This window comes from Nyctereutes procyonoides, unplaced genomic scaffold (genome assembly GCF_905146905.1).
Source record: "Nyctereutes procyonoides isolate TBG_1078 unplaced genomic scaffold, NYPRO_anot_genome, whole genome shotgun sequence".
NCBI classification, from domain to species: Eukaryota; Metazoa; Chordata; class Mammalia; order Carnivora; family Canidae; genus Nyctereutes; species Nyctereutes procyonoides.
The window spans coordinates 44,982,085-45,003,816 of record NW_026575049.1 but is presented as its reverse complement, the minus strand read 5'-3'; the positions used below and the strand labels follow the sequence as shown (position 1 = coordinate 45,003,816).

The following is a 21,732-nucleotide window of genomic DNA, read 5'->3' as shown; positions in this document are numbered from 1 at the left end:
CTCATCTCTGGGTGGATCCTCAGAGGCCACCTGCTGTGTCCCAGCATCTCTGCTTCTGTGTCACTGTTGCCACTTTGGTGACATTCATAGAGGATGTGGCTCCAGAGCTGTGTCACCTCAGTATATTTTGTCTGTGGTGCCAAAAGGGAAAATTGCAAAATTTCTGATGTGAGCTCGGTTGGATTCCATTGTTGGGGATCACCCTGCCCACTAGTAAATTTGAATGTTCAGGGCCACCAGCAACTCAGGCCCTGCCACTGCTTAGCCTGACAGCCGAGGTGAGTCTGGGGAGGGCTCTGCCTTTGACTGGTCTTGAGGCAAATGGTAATTGTCTGAGTGGTTCATCAAGAGGCAGCTCTGGCAAAGTCGGCCGCACGGCCCCCCGCTCAGGCATCTGTGAGAAGGTCAAACCACCCCCACCCTTCCCCCAATGGTTCTTCATGTTCAGCTTGCTTTTGGAAACCCATGTCTTGGCAGCATGTGAGAGCATGGCAGGGCAGCATGGAGTTGTGCTTGGCCAGCCGAGAGAGGGCGAACATGGAAAACCATTTAGTCAACCTACATGTGTTTGTTTTCGGTAGACGACAGTATTTTTTCTTATTTTCACTTCTCTTTCTCTCCTTTCTTCTTGTGACTGTGCTGGTTTTGTTTTGGTATCCCTTCCACACCCTTTTCTGCACATCACCTTTTCTTTCTGTTGTGGCTCCATCCCATTTTTTTTTTTATACCTTACCATTTGGTTCTCCTCTTTTTTTCCATACTTTTGATACAATCCATTGCATGTGTCTCCTTTTTTTTTTTTTTTTCTTTATTTCCTTTGCCTTTTTCTTTTCCTTTCTCCCAAACTTTTTCCTTTTCACAGCATTGGAACACGGGAGGTAGTCACCCAGAAGAACTTGAGCGGCCTGGTGCCCATCCGAGACTTAAGACTAGACCCCAGCCTCCTCTGTTCCATCCCTTTGTTAGCTCTGAGCCCCAATTTACTGATTGTGTGGCTCTTCCTGAGCATAGCCTACCTGGTGACCAAATTGCGTTGCAAATGAGTATCCTTGCGAAAAGTCAGTACTAAGTCACAAGAGAAACAAAAGTGCCAGAGTATGTCCAGCCACCTGTGTCCCTAACTGGACAGAAGGAATGTGTCAAAGCGTGGTCTGCCAAGAAATATTTCATGCCTTACAGTTTGATGTTCTGTTGTTCTGAACTGTAAATACCCATCAAATTATTTCACCAAGAGGACTCGTTCTTTTAAATTCCATCGAGTTTTCAGAGCTTGTAACACATTCTGACAGTGCCCTGTCGCTGCATTGTTTAGCTGGCCTGGAGTTACTTGTACCAAATCTCTCACCTTCTGATGTACAAATCTTCATTACCTGTATATCTCCTGTGCCCTGTTTCCGAGAGAAGGGGTTCTGTCTGAAGAGAGTTTGTGTATTTGATACTATTCTTTAATGTACCGCTAACCTTTCCTTTCCTTTTGAAGAGAAATGAAAAGGATAGATGCTTTATAACCGGCTCATCTAGATCTACCTATTTAATAGGACATGTACTTTCTGCTTTCATTTCAAAGCGTAGTCCCTGAACTCACAGTAGCAAACACTTTGCAGAATCATAACATTCCTCGCTTGTGTTTATGATTTCCAGTCTGAGATGACACAACGCTGTGACTGCAGTAGCACGTTGTACCAAGTCAGGCACATTAAAATAACATGCTGCATGTGACTTTTGAGATCTTTAGGGATCACTAAACTGATTACAGAAATTAGTGCGTATAGTAACAAAAGGCTGTTAAATACATTTATTTTTCATGAAGCAGTATTTTTCATTTTAAAAATCGCATCTTGAAATACAGATTAAAGTCCAGACATCTTTTCTCTCTGCCAAATCAAATGTGGTTAATAGTGATCATTTTGAAAATCAAAGAAAAATGAACCAAAACTGGAGGCCTAACCTTTGGGCACTTGTGATAGATGGAACATGCTTGGATTTGTGCTGTTAGCACTCTTCACTTAATGTGGCAATGCCCAGAAAATGGAATGGTTCTTAACCTTAACTTTCACATTTGGCAGAAGAGTAATTGAACGTGTGTAATGGTAACAATAAATTAGGTGGAAATGCCATAGATTCTGTATAAGAAATACTCAGTGGCTTCTCTGTTTTCCAGTTCAAACTATGCCATGCTTCTGGTTTTGACCGCCAGCTGGTTCCCCATGCACAGTATTTTATGAAAGTGGATTTCTTTTTACCAGTCTAGAAAAATCAGAGTGAATTTACAGAATCTGTCTTTTCCAGAAACTATACACACAAACCCAATCCACCACAAAATCTGCCCCCTCTGTTCCTCCCTCAAGATATCAAGAACTTACTCTGGGACTTCTCTGGTTTGACATCAGACTCTAGGAATGGTAGAAGTGGTTAGCAGTGAATGACAAACGCTGGACTCAGGATTCTAAGACTGTTCTCCTCATACTCTGGGAGGCCCTTCTTTTCCTAGACCCCCTGAGCACTGCAGGAGCCCTAGGGCAGGGTTCCTACCTGTAGTCTTCTCACGAGTGCCATGTGGCCACCGCGTCTCTTCTAGAACACCTGAGGCGGCCGTTCTGTGGCATAGCTCCTGACACCCTTCAGTAGGGAGTCTCACCGGATGCCCAGTGATAGGTGGTGTTAAGTTGTAGCAACACAACACTCGTCACTGTCTGATCCGTGATTCTTGAGAGGCATGTTCACCTCCTGCCTCCTTCACTTTGGGGCGCATGCATCAGCACCTGAAGACTGTTTAAGATCCTTTATTTGAAAGGGAGAAAGTAGAGTTCACAGGCCCTTTCAGCTCCTGTTCCACGGCCTCCCAGTCCCTGCTCTGGTTCAAGTGCCCCTGAAGCCCCTCGGTGGTGACACGTGCTTGTGCCCACCTCCAGGCCTGGCAGAGACTATGCACCGATGAGGGTGGCCCTTTGACTATAGACAGTGTGCCCCCCGCCGCTACCCGGACTTGTGGGCATTTCTGTCCCAGTCCCTTGAGACTCCTCCTGGGACCACCTCTCCACCCCCAGCAAAGGGAGGGCATGGCTACTAGAGAGGCCCCTCTGAGGAGGTCTCGTGGACGCCACAGCCTGCTCCTCGCTGCCATGGTGCCAGCCAGGCCTTCCTGCCCTGTGTAGATTTGGCTGCTAGGTTGACAGAGAAATAAGTTGGAAAGGAGGAAGATAAAGTTCTTTGTTTTTCTCTTCAGGGGCTGAGCCAAAAGGCAGTCATTCTAGCTGTCCGGTCATGAGGGCAGCACAAGAAAGAACACCAGGAGATCAGCCTAGACTCTGATTGTTGTTGCCACCTTTCTTCAGACCGTCTGAGGAAAGAGACCCAGTATGCTCACCCTTTGTGCTGAGTTTTAGCATCACTAAGGCTTTTTACTTAGGAAATAAGACTAAATATATATCTGAAAATATTTTCTGCTTTAGTGAAAAATAGGCTGGATGAAACAAACATGGGAAGGATGAATCACCAAAGAGAAGTCTGGTATTTGGTCATGGTTTTCAGGCTGCTGTTGAAGTGATGCTAGCAGCAGGTGGGACATTGTCAGTGGCCACCAACACTAGATATTCAGGATCACTGAGATCCCAGTGTATCCACATGAGTTCTAAAGTGGAAGATCCACACCAGAAAGGGAGAATCAGAGGAGTCCTCAAAATTAGTTGTCATCTGGGTTTCCATTCTAGTTTCTCATTCAAAAAAATGGATGTCCTTGAAAAGAAATAATTTACCTATAGAATAAAAAAAAAAATCATGGAGCTTTGAAATAGTTAAACCCCTCTTTCTAAAATCTATCCAAGACCTTTTCAATGGGTGCTATTGACACCCAAGAACTATGCAGCTGATGTGGTGGATAGAAGTGTTCTACCTTAGGACAGCAGGCTGGCCCTTGTGGCAGGAAACGCCAGTTAGCAGGACACACCCTCTCCCCTCTGCACACTTCAGTCTCAAGCCCTAGCACCAAGCTCCTGCAAATAAGTCATGGCAGCATTGGGGTGCCATCAGCCTCAGCAGTCAGATTTTGTAAATTCAAAAACATTTGAAGGAAAGTAAGTACGATTTGCTTTAAAAACTAAATCACATGGAAAGGGTAATCTTGATTACAATGTCGTGTGTCACCTATTTAGTCAGTTAAACCCATAATTAGCTTCTTTACCATGTGTAAATAAAAGATAATGGCAAAGTTGACAGATGATTCTTCTGTGCTCCTCAAAGCAGTTTGGCATTTACTAGTGATAGATGGCCTTTGAAAAGTGTGTACATTTCTATATAAATAGAGAAACCATATCTGAAATAGTTTGATAACATGAGAGCTTCCAAAGATAAAGTCAGACTAACTGTGCATAGGAACCTATAGCTTCTGCTTTACATGAGATTATATTTTTATCTGATTACTGGATGCTAGACAAACATGATCATCCTTTACCCTACAGGGTTCCCTGTTCATATGGCCTAGGCATTCAGCTCCAATGACACCTGTCTCACTGAGGGCTTGAGGCTCTGGTAACAAGAAAGCCTTGCTGAGTTACTAAATTATTTAATGACAAGCAGGTGGATACTTTTCTAAAATACCTGAGCTTACCTTTTGAATAAAATTACTGTCGTACCAAAAATATTTTACATGTTGTTGATAATGAGACTGTCATTTTCACTTTAAAAGGCTTGAGCAATTGCCACTGATATTTTTTTAAAATGCATGACATAATGGTCTTCATACAATTTGAAATATTTTTTTTAACTCACTCTTTCTTGGTAACTCCAAATTTTACATCTCATAATGGGGATTTTTGTACTAAATTTGATAACTAGCCGATTTAATTGCTAGTCTAAGAATAATATAAAAATGTAAAGTTCTACTGTGCTTATAGGAAGTCATTTATATTTAGAGTCGCTTTTGCCTGTTAATTTAATGTCTACAGCAGATCATTTCCCAGAGAACTCCCCTGATGCTCTCACTTGGGAATATGAGGCCTGCCTGATGGCTCATCCTCCTGTTCAGCATTTGCTGTGCCTGCTGGGTTGCCATGACAACCCTCCATCCAGTACAGCTGGGGATGATGCTGATAGCGGGTTCAGTAGGGAAGGGCACCTGTGGGCTCTCACTGGCTTAGTGGCCTGCCTATGAGAGGTGACCACAGTGAGGACAGCCCACCTGGAGAAGACTGCCATGGGGAGATCTCACTGGGCTCACTCCTTCATGATTGTTGTAGCCCAGACAGCTGTGCAGACTCACCGTGCCACCATTGCATGGGCTCCCTGATTGCTTTGCACCCAGGACAGCTATCTCCTCAGTGGGGATGGCATGTTAGAGCAGACTTCTCAGCCAGATGGCTTTGCTACATTCTGAATTCTGCAAGGAAAATGAACATTTTGAATTTGAGGTGATTAATAGCCATTGCTACTACAGAAAAATGCAGCTCCTGAAAGCTTTGGTAAGAGTAGCACTATTTCTCATTCTATTCAATTTGCGACGCCACAGAACCTTTGAACTGCTCATTATGAAAGAATTCTCAGATTACTAGACATGACATTCATGGAAACCTTCCACTTAAAAACAGAAGTTTGCTTCTACTTAGATATAGCGCTGCCTCTGGAAATGCCAGACTCGCAATCCCATCCAGCATGTGTCCATGTCTGTGCTTTTCTTAGTTGCCTTCCTCGTTCAGAAGCCTGCCATCTTGCGTGCGTATTGTTGTAAATGAGTCCAGCACCCATTAGAATTAATCAACCTTTTTTTTAATGCTATGAAAATAATCAACTCATTTCATCTTAGTTTAAGTCTTTTCTTTTTTTCCTTTTTTACTGCTGTCATTTCTTGTGCTTGTTTTTTTCCCCAGTGAGGGTTGTCGAAGAGAAAATACAATGAAGAATGTTGGAAGTCGCAAATATGCATTTAATTCCCTGCAGCTGAAGGCTTTCCCCAAGCATTACAGGCCTCCCGAAGGGACTTACGGAAAAGTTGAAACATGAACACACGGTTCCTCTAATTAGCTGTTACATACTAAATGTGGGTACCCTCTAGTGTCATATATGAATTCTTCACGAAGACCTGAAGGATTGGTTTTTATTTTTGTGTTTTAAAAAAAAATTCACTAAAAAGTCTATGGAGCATGTTTTTTCCCACTGGAATTAATAGGAGGTAATGTTTGGCTCAGTAGTGTGGATTGTAGCGACTGCCCATTTAAATAGCCTCAGCCATAACCACACAGATATCATTGATAGTTCCCTGTATGAATCAAGCTAGATATGTCTGAAATGCTAAAAGACTTTTTAAAATGCCCACTTAGGCAGCTGCACACCTAACGTATTTTTCTACTGAGTAACTCAAAATTGAGCATTGAATTACAGTCTACTTTTAAAAACTCTGAATGTAAAACAGTAAATAATATATTAAATTATTGGATCCTGGGCAGACCAATAGATGTTAAATGTTAACTCAAGCTTTGGGAAAGAAGCCAGCTCTAGCTCGTGCAGTGAGAGCAAATGGTTCCAATGAATTGTCCCATCTGTAACGGCACAGGTGAAATCAGAAGGTGAAGTGAGGGTCACTAAATAACGCCTGAGAACAGACTTCACTGGAAGGTAGTCTCTGCACAGTGGCTCCCACAGTGGGGCCCAGCTCTGCCCCTGATGCCTTGTAGAACAGGGTGTGTGCTGGAGAATGTGAAGCCAGCTGTCCTGTTCTCTTCAGCTCTGGGGCTGGTCCTGCACACGCCCCCTCCTTCCATCACTCCAGAACCCCCTCACTCATGAGGTGTCTGCTGCCTCTCAGATAGCAAGGGGGGATTTTTTTGTGTGTAGGTGCTGGAAGCCTAAATATTTTCAGAACAGATGTCCTTTCGTGGGTTTCCCAATTTATTGTCTTCTAGAAGACAATGCAATCATGTTGAATTGTCTGATGAAAGTGTCTCTTAGGTTTGCAGTACTTGTTACAGTCCTCTTCACATTCTCTTATGTAAGATGACTATTGAGAAAGTTGGATTTATCTCCTACAGTGAGATTTTGAAAGGGATTAATGGGCCATAAAACTTAGGAATTTCATAGAAAATTATGTCTGGTCATCTATTATAAGATGATGATGAGTCTTATCTGCACATAGCAGAGATTTTTTTCTTAGTTTATATGTTTATCAGTTTATCATGATGATTATGTTTACATGTTATTTAAAAGGCTGTAAAAGAAATCTATGTGGCACATACCCATGATGCTGATCCTAATGATTTAGGAAATTCCTACATCTAAATTTGAGGTATTATTCGTGGGCTCCTTTAGAAATGCCACTTGGAAACATGTAATGTATGTGGGCTGCTGAGGCCCAGGCAAGGCCACCCACCGGCAGGGACCCAGAGGGGTAGGTGCAGGTGAGGGTGGAACTGGATGGATGACCCTCCAGGCCCTACCTTCTCAGACAGAGCCTACTTCTCCTGATCCCTGGTTGGGTGTGAGAGGATATGGAGGACGCAGCAGGGAGTGATGGCACAGCTCACACATCTCCCACAGCTGGCTCACTGTGGAGAGTGCGCGCAGACACTGCTGTCCACCACCCCGCTGCAGAGGTGGCAGCGGCTGGTATCACCTTCTGCTGTGTTAGACCCCGCTCAAAGACAGTTTCCAGTATGGCTGATTGGGCCTCTCACCACTCCCCCATTTCATTTAATTTGTAATTTCTCTAGCATCTACCTATTTCCGTCTTTTCTTGTTTTAACATCACTACCTTTAAAAAATTCCCTTGTCTTTTTAAATTAAATGTTACCCATATTGTTTCCAGAATTTTATTTTATTTTATTTTATTTTTGGTCTGAAGAGCATTAAGTACCTGCATTTATCAAAAGGGAATACAGCAAATGTTGAGTCATCTGTTAGCAATTCTGCATGTGGCACCATTATGTGAATTATTTTAACGACTTTGGCTTCATGTTAAGGATCACCATAAAACTCTAAGACTTGGCTAATCGTGTAGAAAATGTGGAGGCGTCAGTATTCCATGTGAGCGCTCGGCCGGGCTGCGGCGAGAGAGCCTGGCTCAGCCTCCCCGGGGCCTCACGCCCTCCGCGCTTGCTCCGCGCCAGGGCTCCTGCCCGCCGGGGTGGCCGGGGCTCCTCCTGTGGGCCCGGAGCCTTGAGCTTCGGTTGCACAAGGAAAGCCGCTTCACAGGTTCCGGCCAGTGTTCCTGAGAAGGCCCCTCCTTTCAAAAGAAACGTGGAGACCCACTAGGAACGTGGGACGTGACATGGATTCTGTGTAAGCACGTGCAGCACAGTTGCCTTTGGTTTCCTTTAAAAATGTACAAATATTGTATAATACAGTTTTGTCCCCACACAATTGTATTTGCCAAGCTTAGTGCATTCAAGTACTTTTATTTATTTGTTTTGGGTGGGCAGTATTAATATATATAAACATATAGTTACTGTTTTATATATTCTTAGCTCAAAGCCATGTATGCTGTAAATGTGCTAGTCTTTAGAATGACAATAAATAACTGACAAGAACATTAAACTTGGTGTTGCCTGATTCATCCCGTTCCAATCAGTAGGAGGACTAGCGGTATGGCCGCAGCGGGCCGGGCCACCTCAGTGGCATTGCATCGAGCGCTCGGGAGTTTGTAAGCATGAGACCATGACAAACTTCTGTTTTATGACCTTGTTCCCATTTAATTTGAAGCAGAGGGGCAGTAGGGGTGGGATCAAGAGCATGGACTTCGGCTTCGGATAGAGCCAGCTCCAGTCCTGTGCTGCCACTCACTGGCTGGTGACTGAACAAGTTGCTTGCCCTCTCTGAGCCTTGGTTTTCTCACATGCGAAGCATGGACCCAACAGTATGTTCTTTGTAACATGCTTGTAAGATGCCCTGGCATTAAATGTTCTTCAGTGTAGCTGTTGTTACCGTCCCACGTCCATTAAGAGGTTGCGTCTTCTCTGTGGGTTGCCTGGTCATCTGTTTTGTGTGATTTGCTTAAAATGTAGTTCCATTAATGGTTGGTTTGTTGTAACAAGGACCTTTGCACCTTTTTCTCAGCCATGTGAGCAATGATTTCCTTTGGATGAATTCCTGGCAGCAGACACTTACAATTAAAAGATCATTTAAATTTTTTAACATTTTTGAATTTTTACTATTACTGAAGTGCTCCCAGAAAATTAACCTACCACCTATTAGCACATGCCTTTTTTCCTTTATTCTCAACTTCTGTTTGATAACTATGAAAATTGAACATCTTTTATACTTTTAGTGATATTTCTACTTTTGTGGCTTCATTGGAGTGTTGGTCTTTTTCATGTGCCTTGTTTCTAATATATATTAACTCCTCTGTCGTATGTAGCAGTTCTTAAAAACCTTCTCATTTGTCTTTGGTTTTGTTTATAGTAGGGAGTAAGAGAAGTTTTAAAGTTTTTATGTAATTAAATATGCTTGTATTTTTCTTTTTGGTGCTTGTTCTGAAATCCAGTCCTGGCTTCACCACTGAAGGTGACAGACTGGGTACCCATCCCTTGTCCTTGAGATGGATGAGGTGCTGTGCACTCAGTGAAGGACCACACTAGCCCATGCCACCCTGGATAGAAAGCTCCCTCCCCATTGCTAAGATCTGGCAAGTGGGAAATAACTTTGTCTTATTTTTATCATAGCTGTCAGTCTCCAAGCTTTGACAGATTCCTGAGAGCATAGGATCAGAATATCCACATTACAAATTCCCCCTTGGACTCCTCTTATATCTCAGCGCTATCTTTGTGATGATTCCTTCCTGGACCAGGCTCTTTGGTGGGCCGTTTCCGCAGTCCAGGCAGGTCTGAATTCAAATATAGACCTCTGCGGTATTTTCACGCTCTGTTGTATCATTTAATGACAAGCTGGGACAGGTTAAAGAGGATAGGAAACTTGCTTATGTTTCTACTCCTGGGAAGACGATGTCCACATCAGAGAGACAAATTTAGAAAGAAAGCGTTTCACTGCTACGTACCCCTTGCTGCTCACCCCTCTCTTGGCTTCCATGCCCTCACTCTGTCTCCTTGTTGTCCTCCACCCACCACTAACATCATGGTGTTCCCCATGTTTCTGTCCATAACTCTCCATCTCCTTTCAAATGCTCTTCCTGAAAAGTCTTAATCACTCCTATGGAATAAATTGCCACTTATTTGCTAATGACTCCCAGATTTCTAGGTCCTCCCCAGACTCTAGGTCCATATCCATCTATACACCCAGCCACCTCCTAGTCATTCTACTTGAGTGTCTACCTTGGGGTCTCATAGCCTATCACAAAGTCATGCTTTCTCTCCAAGCTGGCTGAGCCATCCTCTATTAAATGACCCTACCCTCCACCCAGTGGTCTTTTCTCTTGCCTTCCACATCTCATCAGCTACTAAGATCTGTATCTCATTACCCCTTCAGCCTATCCCATAATTCACCCCACACTCACAGCCCTAGTCCATGTCTTGTCCCCACCACCCCTCAGCCTTCTCACTGCTCCTTAAATGCCCATCTCAGGCCTGCCCTCCTCTATGATTTCTCTCCATAGAATGAGTTGGTCCCTTAAAAAAAAAAGTATTTTTCCTCATTTCCATTTTGAGTATAACTATCATATTGTGTATCTCCTACCCATCATATTACGTTTTACTTTGTCCAGCATGTTATTTTGTGTCTTCGACAGCAAACATAATGCCTGTCACTCAAAAACGTTTACTGAATGAAAGGATAACTTTTGGGAGGGAGGTGTTCAATTGAAATTTTTCTTATTTTACCACTAGATCATTGTTGCTTTTGTCTCTCTGTATAATCCGTCATTCTAAACAATGACAAGGAGCCAAAACTAACTGTCTCAAAGGAGAAAGCAAACAAGAGCAGCAGAGTGTGGCAAGCACCAGGATGGTAGTTTTCTCTCCTAGGGTAAGCGGTAAGCAGCAGGGTCTCTGAGGAAAGCCCAGTATCATAGCGGGTTCACACAATGTCCTTTTGATCTAGATGGTAGTGACATGATGATTTACTTTATAGTTATTTGTTAACATTATACACCCTGTGCACCTTTCTATATGGCTGTTATATTTAACAAAAATTAAATGTTAACCCATCATTATTCAATCAATAATCTGTGAAGAGAATTAAGAATATAGTTCTATTTATAATAGTATAAAAAAGGAATAAGATACTTGGAATTAACCGCATCAAGGAGGCAAAAGTCTTACACTGAAAACTACAAAATGTTGTAGAAAGAAGACACCAATAAATGGAAAGACATTCATGTGAATGGACTGAGAGATTTCGTATTGTTAAGATGCCAATACTTTCCAAGGTGATGTACAGATTCAGTGTACTCCCTATCAAAATTCCACTGGTGTCTTTTGCGGAGATAGGGAAATGCATCCTAAAATTCATCTGGCATCTCAAGGGACCTAGAATAGCCAAAACCCTCAAAAAATAACAGTTGGAGGTTGCACACTTCTTGATTTCCAAACTTATTACAAAGCTATAGTTATCAAAATAGTGTGGCACTGACATAAAGACAGACATATAGACCGACAGAAAAGAACAAAGGGCCCAGGAGTAAACCCTAGCATATGTGGTCACATGATTTTCATCAAGGACACCAAGATCATTTAATGAGCAAAGGGCAATCTTTTCAACAAATGGTGTTGGGAAAACTGGATATCCCCATCAAAAGAGTGAAATTGGACCTTACACTATGTACAGAATTAACTCCAACTTGATCAAAGACCTAAATGTAAGAACTAAAACTGTACAACTCCTTTTCCTAGAAGAAAATTTAGGGGAAGAACTTCATTGGATCAGTCAATCACTTGTTGGATATGACACCAAAAGGACAAGCAACAAAAAGTAAAAACAGATACACTGGACTGCATCAGAATTTAAAACAGCAATGGTGAACATAATCAACAGAGTGAAAAGAAATGGGAAAAAGTGCAGATGGTCTCCACTAAGGAGTTAATATCCAGCATATACTCAGAACCCCTAGAGCCCCACAACAGAAGAGCAGACAGCCCTATTTTACAAGGGGCAGAACTTTGAATAGACATTTCTCCAAAGAAGGTTTATAAAAAGCCAACAAACACATGAAATGATGCTCAACATTAGTACAACAGTGGTTGCCAGGGGTTGGGGGTACAGGGTAATGGGGAGTTGGTTAATGGGTGTACAGTTTCAGTTTCACAAGATGAATGAGCTCCAGAGATTGGCTGCATAACAAGGTAAATGTACTTAACACTATTGAACTATATACTTAAAAATACTTAAGATTGTATGCTTTATGTATATTTTACCACAGATAAAATTTTAAATAGTTACTAATAAAGGTATCCTAAGTTTCAAAGTGGATCACAGACCTATATGTAAATTAAAACTATAAAATTTTTACATGAAAACAAGAATAAATTTCTGTAAGTTTGAATTAGGTAATGATTTTTTTTAGATATACCAAGAGGAAAAAGATAAATTGGAATTTATCAAAATAATTGTGCTTCAAAAGACAGCAAGCATCAAGAGAGTGAAGACAGATCACCTTTGGGAGAAAAACATATGCCGATCATTTGTCTTTAAAGAACTTGTATACACAATATATAAAGTCTTCTTATAACACAGTAATAAAAAGACAGCTTGGAGCACCTGGGTGCTCAGAGGTTGACCATATGCCTTTGGCTCAGGTCCTGGGCCTGGGGTCCTGGCATCGAGTCTCCCATAAGGCTCCTTGCAAGGAGCCTGCTTCCTTCTCTGCCTATGTCTCTGCCTCTCTGTGTCTCTCATGAATAAATAAAATCTTTAAAAAACTCAATTGAAAAGTGGACAAAGGACTTGAATAGACATTTCTCCAAAGATCTACATAAGGCCAGAAAGCACATGGAAGCATGTTCAACATCAGTAGCCATTAGTGAAATGCTGATCAAAATCCCAATCAGATACCAGGTCATACCTAGTAGAATGTTTATAATCAAACAGATGAAAAACAACTGTTGCTGATGTGGACAAATTAAAATCCTCATGTTGTTGGTGGGAATGTAAAATGATGTAGTCACTGTGGAAAAGTTTGGCAGTTCATCAGGATGCTAAACATGGAGTTGTTATACCGTTGTTAGGTGTATACCCTGGAGAAATGAAACATATCCATGCAAAACTTGTTCGTGAATGTTTGTAGCATACTCTTAATACCCCAAAAGTGCAAACAACTCAAAGTCCCTCAACTGATAAATAAAATAGATCCATAAAATATGGCATATCTGTACTATGGAATTAGTATTCAGCAATAAAAAGGAACGGACAGATGCTATGTGTGGATGAAAATTGAAAACACGGTAAGTAAAAGCCAGTCACAAAAGGCCACATATAATTCCATTTTTGTGAAACGTCCAGAATGTGCAAATCTATAGACACAGAAAGTGTATTAACTGTTGCTGGGAACTGGAGGGAAAGGAGGGATGGGAGGAGTAACTGCTAATGGATATGGGTTTCCCTTGAGAATGTTCTGGAATTAGTGGTGATGGTTGCACAAACTTGTAACTATACTAAAAAAAAATTGTATGCTGTAAGTGTGAATCTTATGGAATGTGAATTTCTCCAAATGAAGCTGTCAATAAAGCTATTACTAAAAACAGAGGGTTCTATAAAATAAATTTAGTGTTTCTTACCAAAGTTCTTTTAATAAAAGTTGGAGCACTTAAATAGATATACAAGAGTTACTGGGGGAAAAAAATCCCCACAACAACAACCCATCATTTTCCCTTTCCCAGTGAGAAGCAGTATACATACACACACACACACACACACACACACACACACACACGAGCCCAGTGACACTGCAACAAGGACCAGTGTGCAGTCCTCACTTTAGGTGAACCTTTTAAAAAAGCAATTGAGCTACAGAACACCTTGACTGCTTATACTCCAAAGAACCGTGGCTGTAATGAAGTATAGTGTCTTCATTATTCTTCAGTACTGAAGAGAGAGGTGAAACAATCATATTGGACTCAATTGTATTAAATGATCAGAATAAAATTACTGTGATTCTAAACTTTTTCAAGCATTTCCTGGTTTTAACTCCTGCTTTGACTATGAACATCTATTGTTTCAGTTTGCTCTGAATCCTTTCTTTTCAGGATGAGGCCCACCACTTATCCAATGCGATTCTGTTGGGAGTTACTACAGTGCATAAGACCCAAGCCGGCCAACATCATGGGGCCCTCATCCCTTTTTCCACAGGGACTGGTCTGATTCAAGGGTGAACCAGGGAAGACAATTGTCCTTTTGTAGGATTTGATTAGTGAACCCTAGAAAAGGAGGTTAGCTCTCTTATTTTTGGATCACACGTCTTGAGGTACACTTTGGGCTGCCTGGTCTCTTTCCCATTATGTAGAGAAGGGACCAAGCAAAAATTGAAGCCAGAAACAAAAGTCACAAGATGGAGGCCAAGAGCCCTGGCAACATAACTAGAGGTTTGCATCCAGCTATGCCTACTGTTTGATATAAAGTTTTGAGGTTATTTAGTGAGTCCATGCAAATGAAACATTTCTTCTCCAAGGAATCAAACACAAATTTATTTCAGAACCATATAGGACAGATTGAGTAAAAGAAAGCTTTAGCTTTATCCTAAACTTTCCCGATAGACATTTTCTCCCCCGACTGCATGTTATCAATTTTCACAGTCCCATCAGTGGCCTTCGTAATATTCAAAAGGATGTGCAAATGTGTCATTTGGTTGAAGAATCAAGTTGGAAAATAACAATCTTTTCACTTTTTATGCTTTCAAAAAATTCTCAAACAGTATGATGCTCCCAGCTCATAGCTGTTCAATTAGATTTTTCCTTGAAAAGTTAACTTGGAGCAAGAGAATCATTTAGCTTATACATATTCAAAAACAGAACTCATCCATTTTCTCCATTGTTCATGGAGGGAAAAACTGGACCATCCCACTAGATACAGCAAAAAGTCTGTCTCCTATTTGGGCTTTTCTTTTGTAAGTGACTGGAGAAAACTTGTTCTCATTTTGGCTTCATCATGCTAGCATTCAATATCCTTTTCTTCCTCGGAATCTGGATCTGGCATCCAACTGAAAACAAATGTACAGTTAAATCAATTTTGTACAACACAATTAAACACAGCTTTGGTAAGGGGTCTCACTACATGACAGAAGTAAACCAGTTTCCAGCACAGTCAAAAAGGCAACTGTCAGAGCTACCAAAGGAAAAAAATAATAATAAAGATGACATTAAAAAGAAAAGTTCCATTTAAGGTCCCAATAAGGATTTTCTTCTTAAGTAGAATCCAAATTACACTTATGTCTTTCTCTGAACTACACTCAACATGTGTTCTAGCAAACTCAACTTTTTAATTCAGTTTTGCTTGGGTTAAGTTCAAATGTATTTGAAATTTTTAAATATGAAATAACAGCTATCTGGGGATTAAAAGGATTTAGTCATAGGATGATTGCATGTGCTTTGACTTACACCTCACAGTGCTGCCTCCTTGAAGGGTGGTAGGCTAGGTAGAGGGTTTCAAAGTCAATAAACAAGGCAGATTTGCATCTTGGAGGGCTAATAGTGAATGAGTCTTGGACAAAGGCTGTAAGAATCTATTAATCTGCTCAAATGTTTCCTGGACCACTCTTTTCAGTATCAGAGTACAAGTAATAGGTAAATAATATTACCTAATCCTTTTTTTCTGAATGATCTCACTGCAACCTATCTGTAATTAGTAAGTCATTCCATATTTAATTATGTATAGCTAATTTTAGCATAAGCTTTTCAAAAGCTTTACTTACCATTGATCTTTTACATTCAAAAAATGAGTATTTCAGAGCTTTGCAGTTTCCTTCCTTCAGACACTGTCGAGGGGATTTTCCTTCCTAGGACACAGAATACAGTATAAATATCTGGGAAATTTCCTCACAAAGCACAAAATCACTATCCTTTTGAAAGTAGTGCTTTTTGAAAAAAATTTAAAAATAGTAAATTATATGAGAAAATGCAGTTCATTTTGACTCGATGTTTGGGAAGAACAGGATAGAATAAAAAGATGTATCATAATTCTGGAGCACTTTGAGGGTGCCCTTGAGTTCTTGAAAACACTGGTGTCCATGGGATACTTTTCTTTAAAATGTTTATATAAAAAAAAAATCTCAAAACTAGTATTTTTTAGCTCCTTACAGGTAAGAAAGAGTAAAGGTGAAAGTAGTAATGGGATTTCTTAAGTGTTTTTAAATTTTTTACACTCCAGAATTTTTCAAGACAGAACAAAGTAGTGTGTGTGTGTGTGTGTGTGTGTGTGTGTGTGTGTCAGATGAGAGAGAGTGTGTGCACGTGCACACATGCATATGAGAAATTAGGCCTGCTGTCATGGGAAATGGGAGGGTTTGTTCTGGAAGGTCCCATCAAGTAACTTTAAAGCCTCTAGTTACATCCTTTTAATGCATGCAGTTTTACCTCCAACAGATCTCTGCACATTCCCACCCCAACGCCTGCAAAAGTCAAGCTCTCTAGTCTGAGAAGCACAACCACGTAGACGTGGAAGAGCAAAGGGAGATGTTAACAGAATTTATATATGTCTGTGAGAGGAGATCTGCCTGGGCCTGATGTGAAATGAACTCTTTAAGCAGTGAAAGTTGAAAAGATAGGATACTGCTACAAGAATATTCACAAAAGATATACTTATTTCTGATTCTTAAAATGAGACTTTTTAACCTGTAACTTAAAAATCAGACATGACAAAGCAACAACTGCAAAACTAGGTAAGAGCAAAAATTTAGTAGAATTTTTTTGAAGGTAAACATGGAATAAAAATTTTAATACTACCTTTTCATGATCTTAAAATATTCTGAACAAATACACTGTTGTATTCATAACACAAAGGCATTTAAAGACGTTGGAACATAGAAGCATCTACAAATAATAAACTTCACAATTCAAAGAGGCAAGATTAAAATTGAATTGCAGCAAAATTTCTTTTTGGATGCCCTATCCTGCTAAGTTGTCTATTAATAAACTAAGCCCTAACTTATTAAAAAAAACTCAGAATGGTCCTAAATCAGTTAATGGGAGGTTAAAAAATAAGTACTAGATATTCCCACCTAGATAGAGCTTTTATTTTTTTTTAGTTTTCCTTGCCTAGACCCGGCTTTTTTTTTTTTTTTAAGATTTTATTTATTCATGAGAGATACAGAAAGGGGGCAGAGACATAGTCAAAGGGAGAAGCAGGCTCCCCACAGGGAGCCAAATGCAAGACTCAATCCCAGGACCCCAGAATCATGCCTGAGCCAAAGGCAGATGCTCAACCACTGAGCCACCCAGGTGCCCCTAGACCAGGCTTTTACAACCAGGTAGCAGAAAAGATGTATGTGTACAAATGCTAACTGCCAGTGTGGGCCTGTCACAAAGCAGGAGAGCCATAGGGATAACAGAGGTGCTAAAGGGGTTCTGTTAATGTAAATATATAGAAAACACCTGGAAAAAGTAGACCAAACTTACATTTTCTGAATTACCTGAGGTTTAATGACATCAAAATGTGATATGCAATTTGTGAAGGAAAAAAATCAAAACCTTAACATTATTATTTCCATTAAAGAAATAAACCCATACTGCTTATAAACATTAGCCTTCTGCAGTCCTTGACAGTATAAAGGAAAATGATGAAACCGTCCTACTCAAGTTGAGTTCCAGTGTAAAATGGGTCAAACAATTTTGAGAATAAAAATGACCCTGTTCAGTGTTAATTTTAAAAGCTCAAACAGCCCTAAAGTCAGATCAGTTTAGAATTAGGTGCCCTAAAGTCAGATCAGTTTCAGTGTTAATAAAGAACCTAGCTAGAATACTTCCTACCTAAATAGAAACACTGGGTGCATTACCCAGGAAAAAGGTAACCCCAATTTCACCTGCTTTTCATCATCAAGGATTTCCCTTCAAGCAGATTTTGACACCTCAACCGCACAACTAAAACCACTTCTCCACACCTTTATTTTGCAAGTGCCAGTCACACTTCTGGTTTTTACTGTGAAAAATGCTACAGGGTACCGCATCTGTGGCATTCCTGATCCTCTGGAATCTTGCCACTTTCTAGTCTGTCTGCTTAGGTTCTAGATTTTAATGGCCACCTACACCCGTGAATCTCAAAAGTGAATCAGAACAGAGTAGCAAGCTTCCTTGCACTATGCTGGGGGAGCCCAAAATTTTGTAATGAGATGCTGTTGATGGGATATGTGTTACCCATATGAGTGAGAGTAAATAAAACTATACAAAAGACTGGAACTATAAACTGATGCTTCCCCAAACTATCTAAGATGTCATCTTTTTCATAAGCTTTTAAGCCATACTGTCAACAGCCTGCTGGGAAGATCTAAAAGAGGTCCTGGGTTAATTCATCCTCCTTCATCAAATGGCAGACTCTAGTTATCCCTTAACATTTAACTTCCTTTCTAGTGAGGCCTACGGCCGGGCTAGACTTCCCAGACACCCTAGCAACTAGGCTGGGTCACATGACTAAGTTCCAGCCAATGGAGTATGTGAGGAACTGAAATGTAAAACTTCTGGGTTGGTCTTTAAAAAGGCACGGGGCTGCACCCCTTCTTCGTTTATGATAAGATTTAGCTTCTTGTATACTGAAGTTCATACCATCCTTTCATAGGCAATCTTAGGTCATGAGTTGAGAATAATATCCTGTCTCCCATCATAGCACCTAAAACCACAAGATCAACAATGTCTAGGTTCAGGGAAGGCTGAGAGGAGCTGTCCAAGCCCTACTTATAAGCGCACACAAGAGCAAAAGAGAATTTTCTATCTTCTTTAAGGCAGTGTTATTCTGGATCTCTGTAATATGTACCTGAACCTATATCCTAGTCAATACACTCCCAAGCTCATTTGCCTTCTGAGGTCAAAATTAGTGATTCCCAAACATGGTTGTGCCCAAGAATCAACAAGGGATACTTTTATGGGTGTTGGGGTTGGAGGTACTGGAATCTATACATTTAAGCTCTCTGCCCCCATCTCCAGGTAATTCTAATGAAACCCAGAGGTCTGGGAGCTTCTTAATGGAGGCACAAAGGAAATAACTCATGACTGAGGTTTTTTGGACATAGTTTCAAACTTTTTGATCTCCCAGGAGTCATATAATCCTAAGAAGTCTATCCAAGAGATGCCTTTTGAATCTGCTTGTTCCTTGCTTTTCCTCTCCAGCCCCACTGGGGCTGACATCCTTATCATCATTACCCTGAGCTTCTCTGAGGCCTGGTATTTCCTTGACTTTCTCTCATTGCCAGCATCTATTTTGAATTCCTTCCTAGAATGAGGTCGAGCAGCTTTTTCAGTGGGTTAAAGACTGGCAAGGAGAGATTACAGCATCCATCTGTCAAAAGATCAGATTAACTTCTGTATACAAGAAGCTAAATCTTATCATAAACGAAGTGGCCACACAGGGCAGACGCAGACCTCAACAGAATGTCCCTTGGTCTTCAGAGTCCCTAGGAGGGGAGGGGTGGGCTGTAGCTGCCAGTGACACCATCTGAGAAGAGAGGATATTGTCCCAGATCTGCAAAACTCGATGTTCTGTCTCAGTACTGCCCTTTTACACTCCCCCTGAAGTTACGGTAAATTTAACACAAACTAAAAGCACTCCCATTTAAGGTACTTTTTATAATTATCATTTACTCCTAAGTGACCAACATCAATAAGGCCACAAACTTAAGTTTGTGGCATGTGTCCTGGTCATTATCTTGTCTAGTTTTCTCACTTTCTAAAGATCTAATTTCCATGCAGGAGGGAATGTGTCCCAATCATCTATGTGTCCCAAATTAGAGTTTGGCACTCAAATGTTTGCGGAATAAATTATTACAAAAATACAACTTGGGATCCTTCCTGCCCTCAGTATCTTCCTCCACTTCTAGAGTTTCTTTCCTCAGTCCCACTGTGTACTTTATTCTCTTGATTGCCATCCTCATGGCCTTCCTGATGCTGAATGTCAAGATAAATTCAGGGTCCTCACTCTGAGACACAAGGGCCTTCACACATGCCAACCTTCTTCTCAAGCCATCTGTCACATTCCCTATCCCCCAATAGAGCACTAGCTTCTCCTGGTCACATCTCCCTGACTTGCCCATGCTGTTCTTTCAGCTTCTCCCCTCAACCACCACATTCCCCACTCCTTTACTTGACAACCTACTACTCAACCTTTAAGACTCCTATCAAATGTCACCTCCTCTGTGAGAAGTTTCCAAATTCCCAAGAAAAATAAGTTGCTCTCCAGTGGACTCCCACGGGATGTTGTTCCTAAATCTAATCATCAAACAAATATTTACAAGATGCTTACACAGATGCTTATACTGTTGGAATTTAGACCCTTCCATGACTGTCCTTCCCATCAGACTGAGGTGATGTAGGGTATGACTGTAACCGATTCATCTTGGTATCACCAATGCCTGACATCATGCCTGCCACTTACCAGGCATTACTAAGAGCTGACTGTTTGCACCAATGAAGCAGTCGACTGGAAAAGCCCTGTGCAGGGAAGTGTAAAGTGTGAAGACAGGGCACCTCCGTTTCCTCATCCGTGTGAGAGGGACTAGAGAGCCTCTTAAGCCCATGACAACTCAAGTTTTAGGACAAATTGGGCAGCCAGTCCGGCTGACTGCTAAAATCAGTGAACCAAATGTAAATCCTGAATCAGCAGAAACACTGATACAGCTTTATGATGCATGTCCATTTTGGGATAGTCTTTCCCTTTGAAGAGCAGACTCTGAAATTACATCTCCAAATGCAAAAAATAATTGCACACAACTGATTGCCCTTTCATCAGGCCTTTGTAACTGGCAAAGGCACTTGCGTTTGCGTTGGGCGCTAAGCTAGAACCCAGCTTTGGACCTCAACCGTCAACTCTGGACCTCACCGCTTGCACTCTGCACTCAGGTTGAGAAGACATGATCGTAGTGAGGGGAGACTGCGGTGGAAGCAAGAGACAAAACAGTGAAGGAAAAAAAAAAATGGAGCTGCTTCGTTTACAACTTATTCAAGAAGGCACATAACTCCAACTCAGAAACGATTTCAAACCAAGAGAAAGTCAATATCTATTCAACCACAACGGAACAGAGAAAGGAGAAACTACTAGTCAATACAGCGTACCAGGTTTATGTTAATTCTCTGATAATTTAGATTCTCATTTTCTAGCACGCAGGAAACCGGCCTTATTCTCCTTTATACTTCCAGAACCTAGTGGAGTGGCAGGCAACATTTAATAAATGTTTCTTGAACCGAAATGGTTTATCTTTAAGAGAATCCAAAGGGGAGGTTTCCTGATCCCCAACCTAACACCGGAGGGAGTTGACGCTCCGAGAGCCGACCCGCCCAGGTTCACCAGGCTGGCGCCGTGATCTATCCCGAGGCTGGCTGGGTCACCTCCCCTGGGCGCCACCGCAGGCTGAGCGGGAGGCGTCGGTCGGGTCCTGCCTCCCCGGTGCCAGCGTCTCCTCACCCCGGGCGCCCGGCCGCGCTACCTGGAGCACACAGTCCGATTGCAGCAGACAGGCGCCCAGGTCCTCCTTCACGCCCGCGCACGCGCCGCCCTCCGGCTTGTCCTCGTAATAACGCGGCATGACTGCGTCCCCGCCCCAGCAGCCGAGAGCCGCTGGCGTCCGCAGCGGCAGCAACCCCTGCGGGGCGCAACGGCCACCCGCGGAGGGAAGGAACCGGAACTTGCAGCCACAACTTCCGGCGGGCCCCCGGAAAACTACGGGGCCCG

At 41.7% G+C, this 21,732-nt stretch overlaps 2 protein-coding genes across 8 annotated transcripts in view; one reads left to right on the top strand and one right to left on the bottom strand.

Annotated features, from left to right (window-relative positions):
- INPP4A (inositol polyphosphate-4-phosphatase type I A) overlaps positions 1-8,520 on the top strand; it is a 139,534-nt gene extending 131,014 nt beyond the window's left edge. For 6 of the 7 annotated variants that reach the window (XM_055328121.1, XM_055328118.1, XM_055328119.1 and 3 more), the window contains one exon: positions 5,862-8,520. In XM_055328121.1, coding sequence (XP_055184096.1) covers positions 5,862-5,994 — 133 coding nt within the window. In that variant the 3' untranslated portion in view covers positions 5,995-8,520. Of the gene's footprint in view, positions 1-3,226 lie in introns of all 7 variants that reach the window. The other variant, XM_055328120.1, reaches the window with a different exon arrangement.
- A 6,016-nt stretch (positions 8,521-14,536) lies between these two features.
- LOC129511252 (cytochrome c oxidase assembly factor 5) lies at positions 14,537-21,694 on the bottom strand. Its single transcript, XM_055327782.1, has 3 exons — positions 21,488-21,694; positions 15,776-15,859; positions 14,537-15,064 (listed from the first exon to the last, which is right to left on the bottom strand). The coding sequence occupies exons 1-3, from the start codon at positions 21,584-21,586 to the stop codon at positions 15,023-15,025; spliced, it is 225 nt and encodes a 74-aa protein (XP_055183757.1). The 5' UTR covers positions 21,587-21,694; the 3' UTR covers positions 14,537-15,022.
- Between the last annotated feature and the right edge of the window lie 38 nt (positions 21,695-21,732).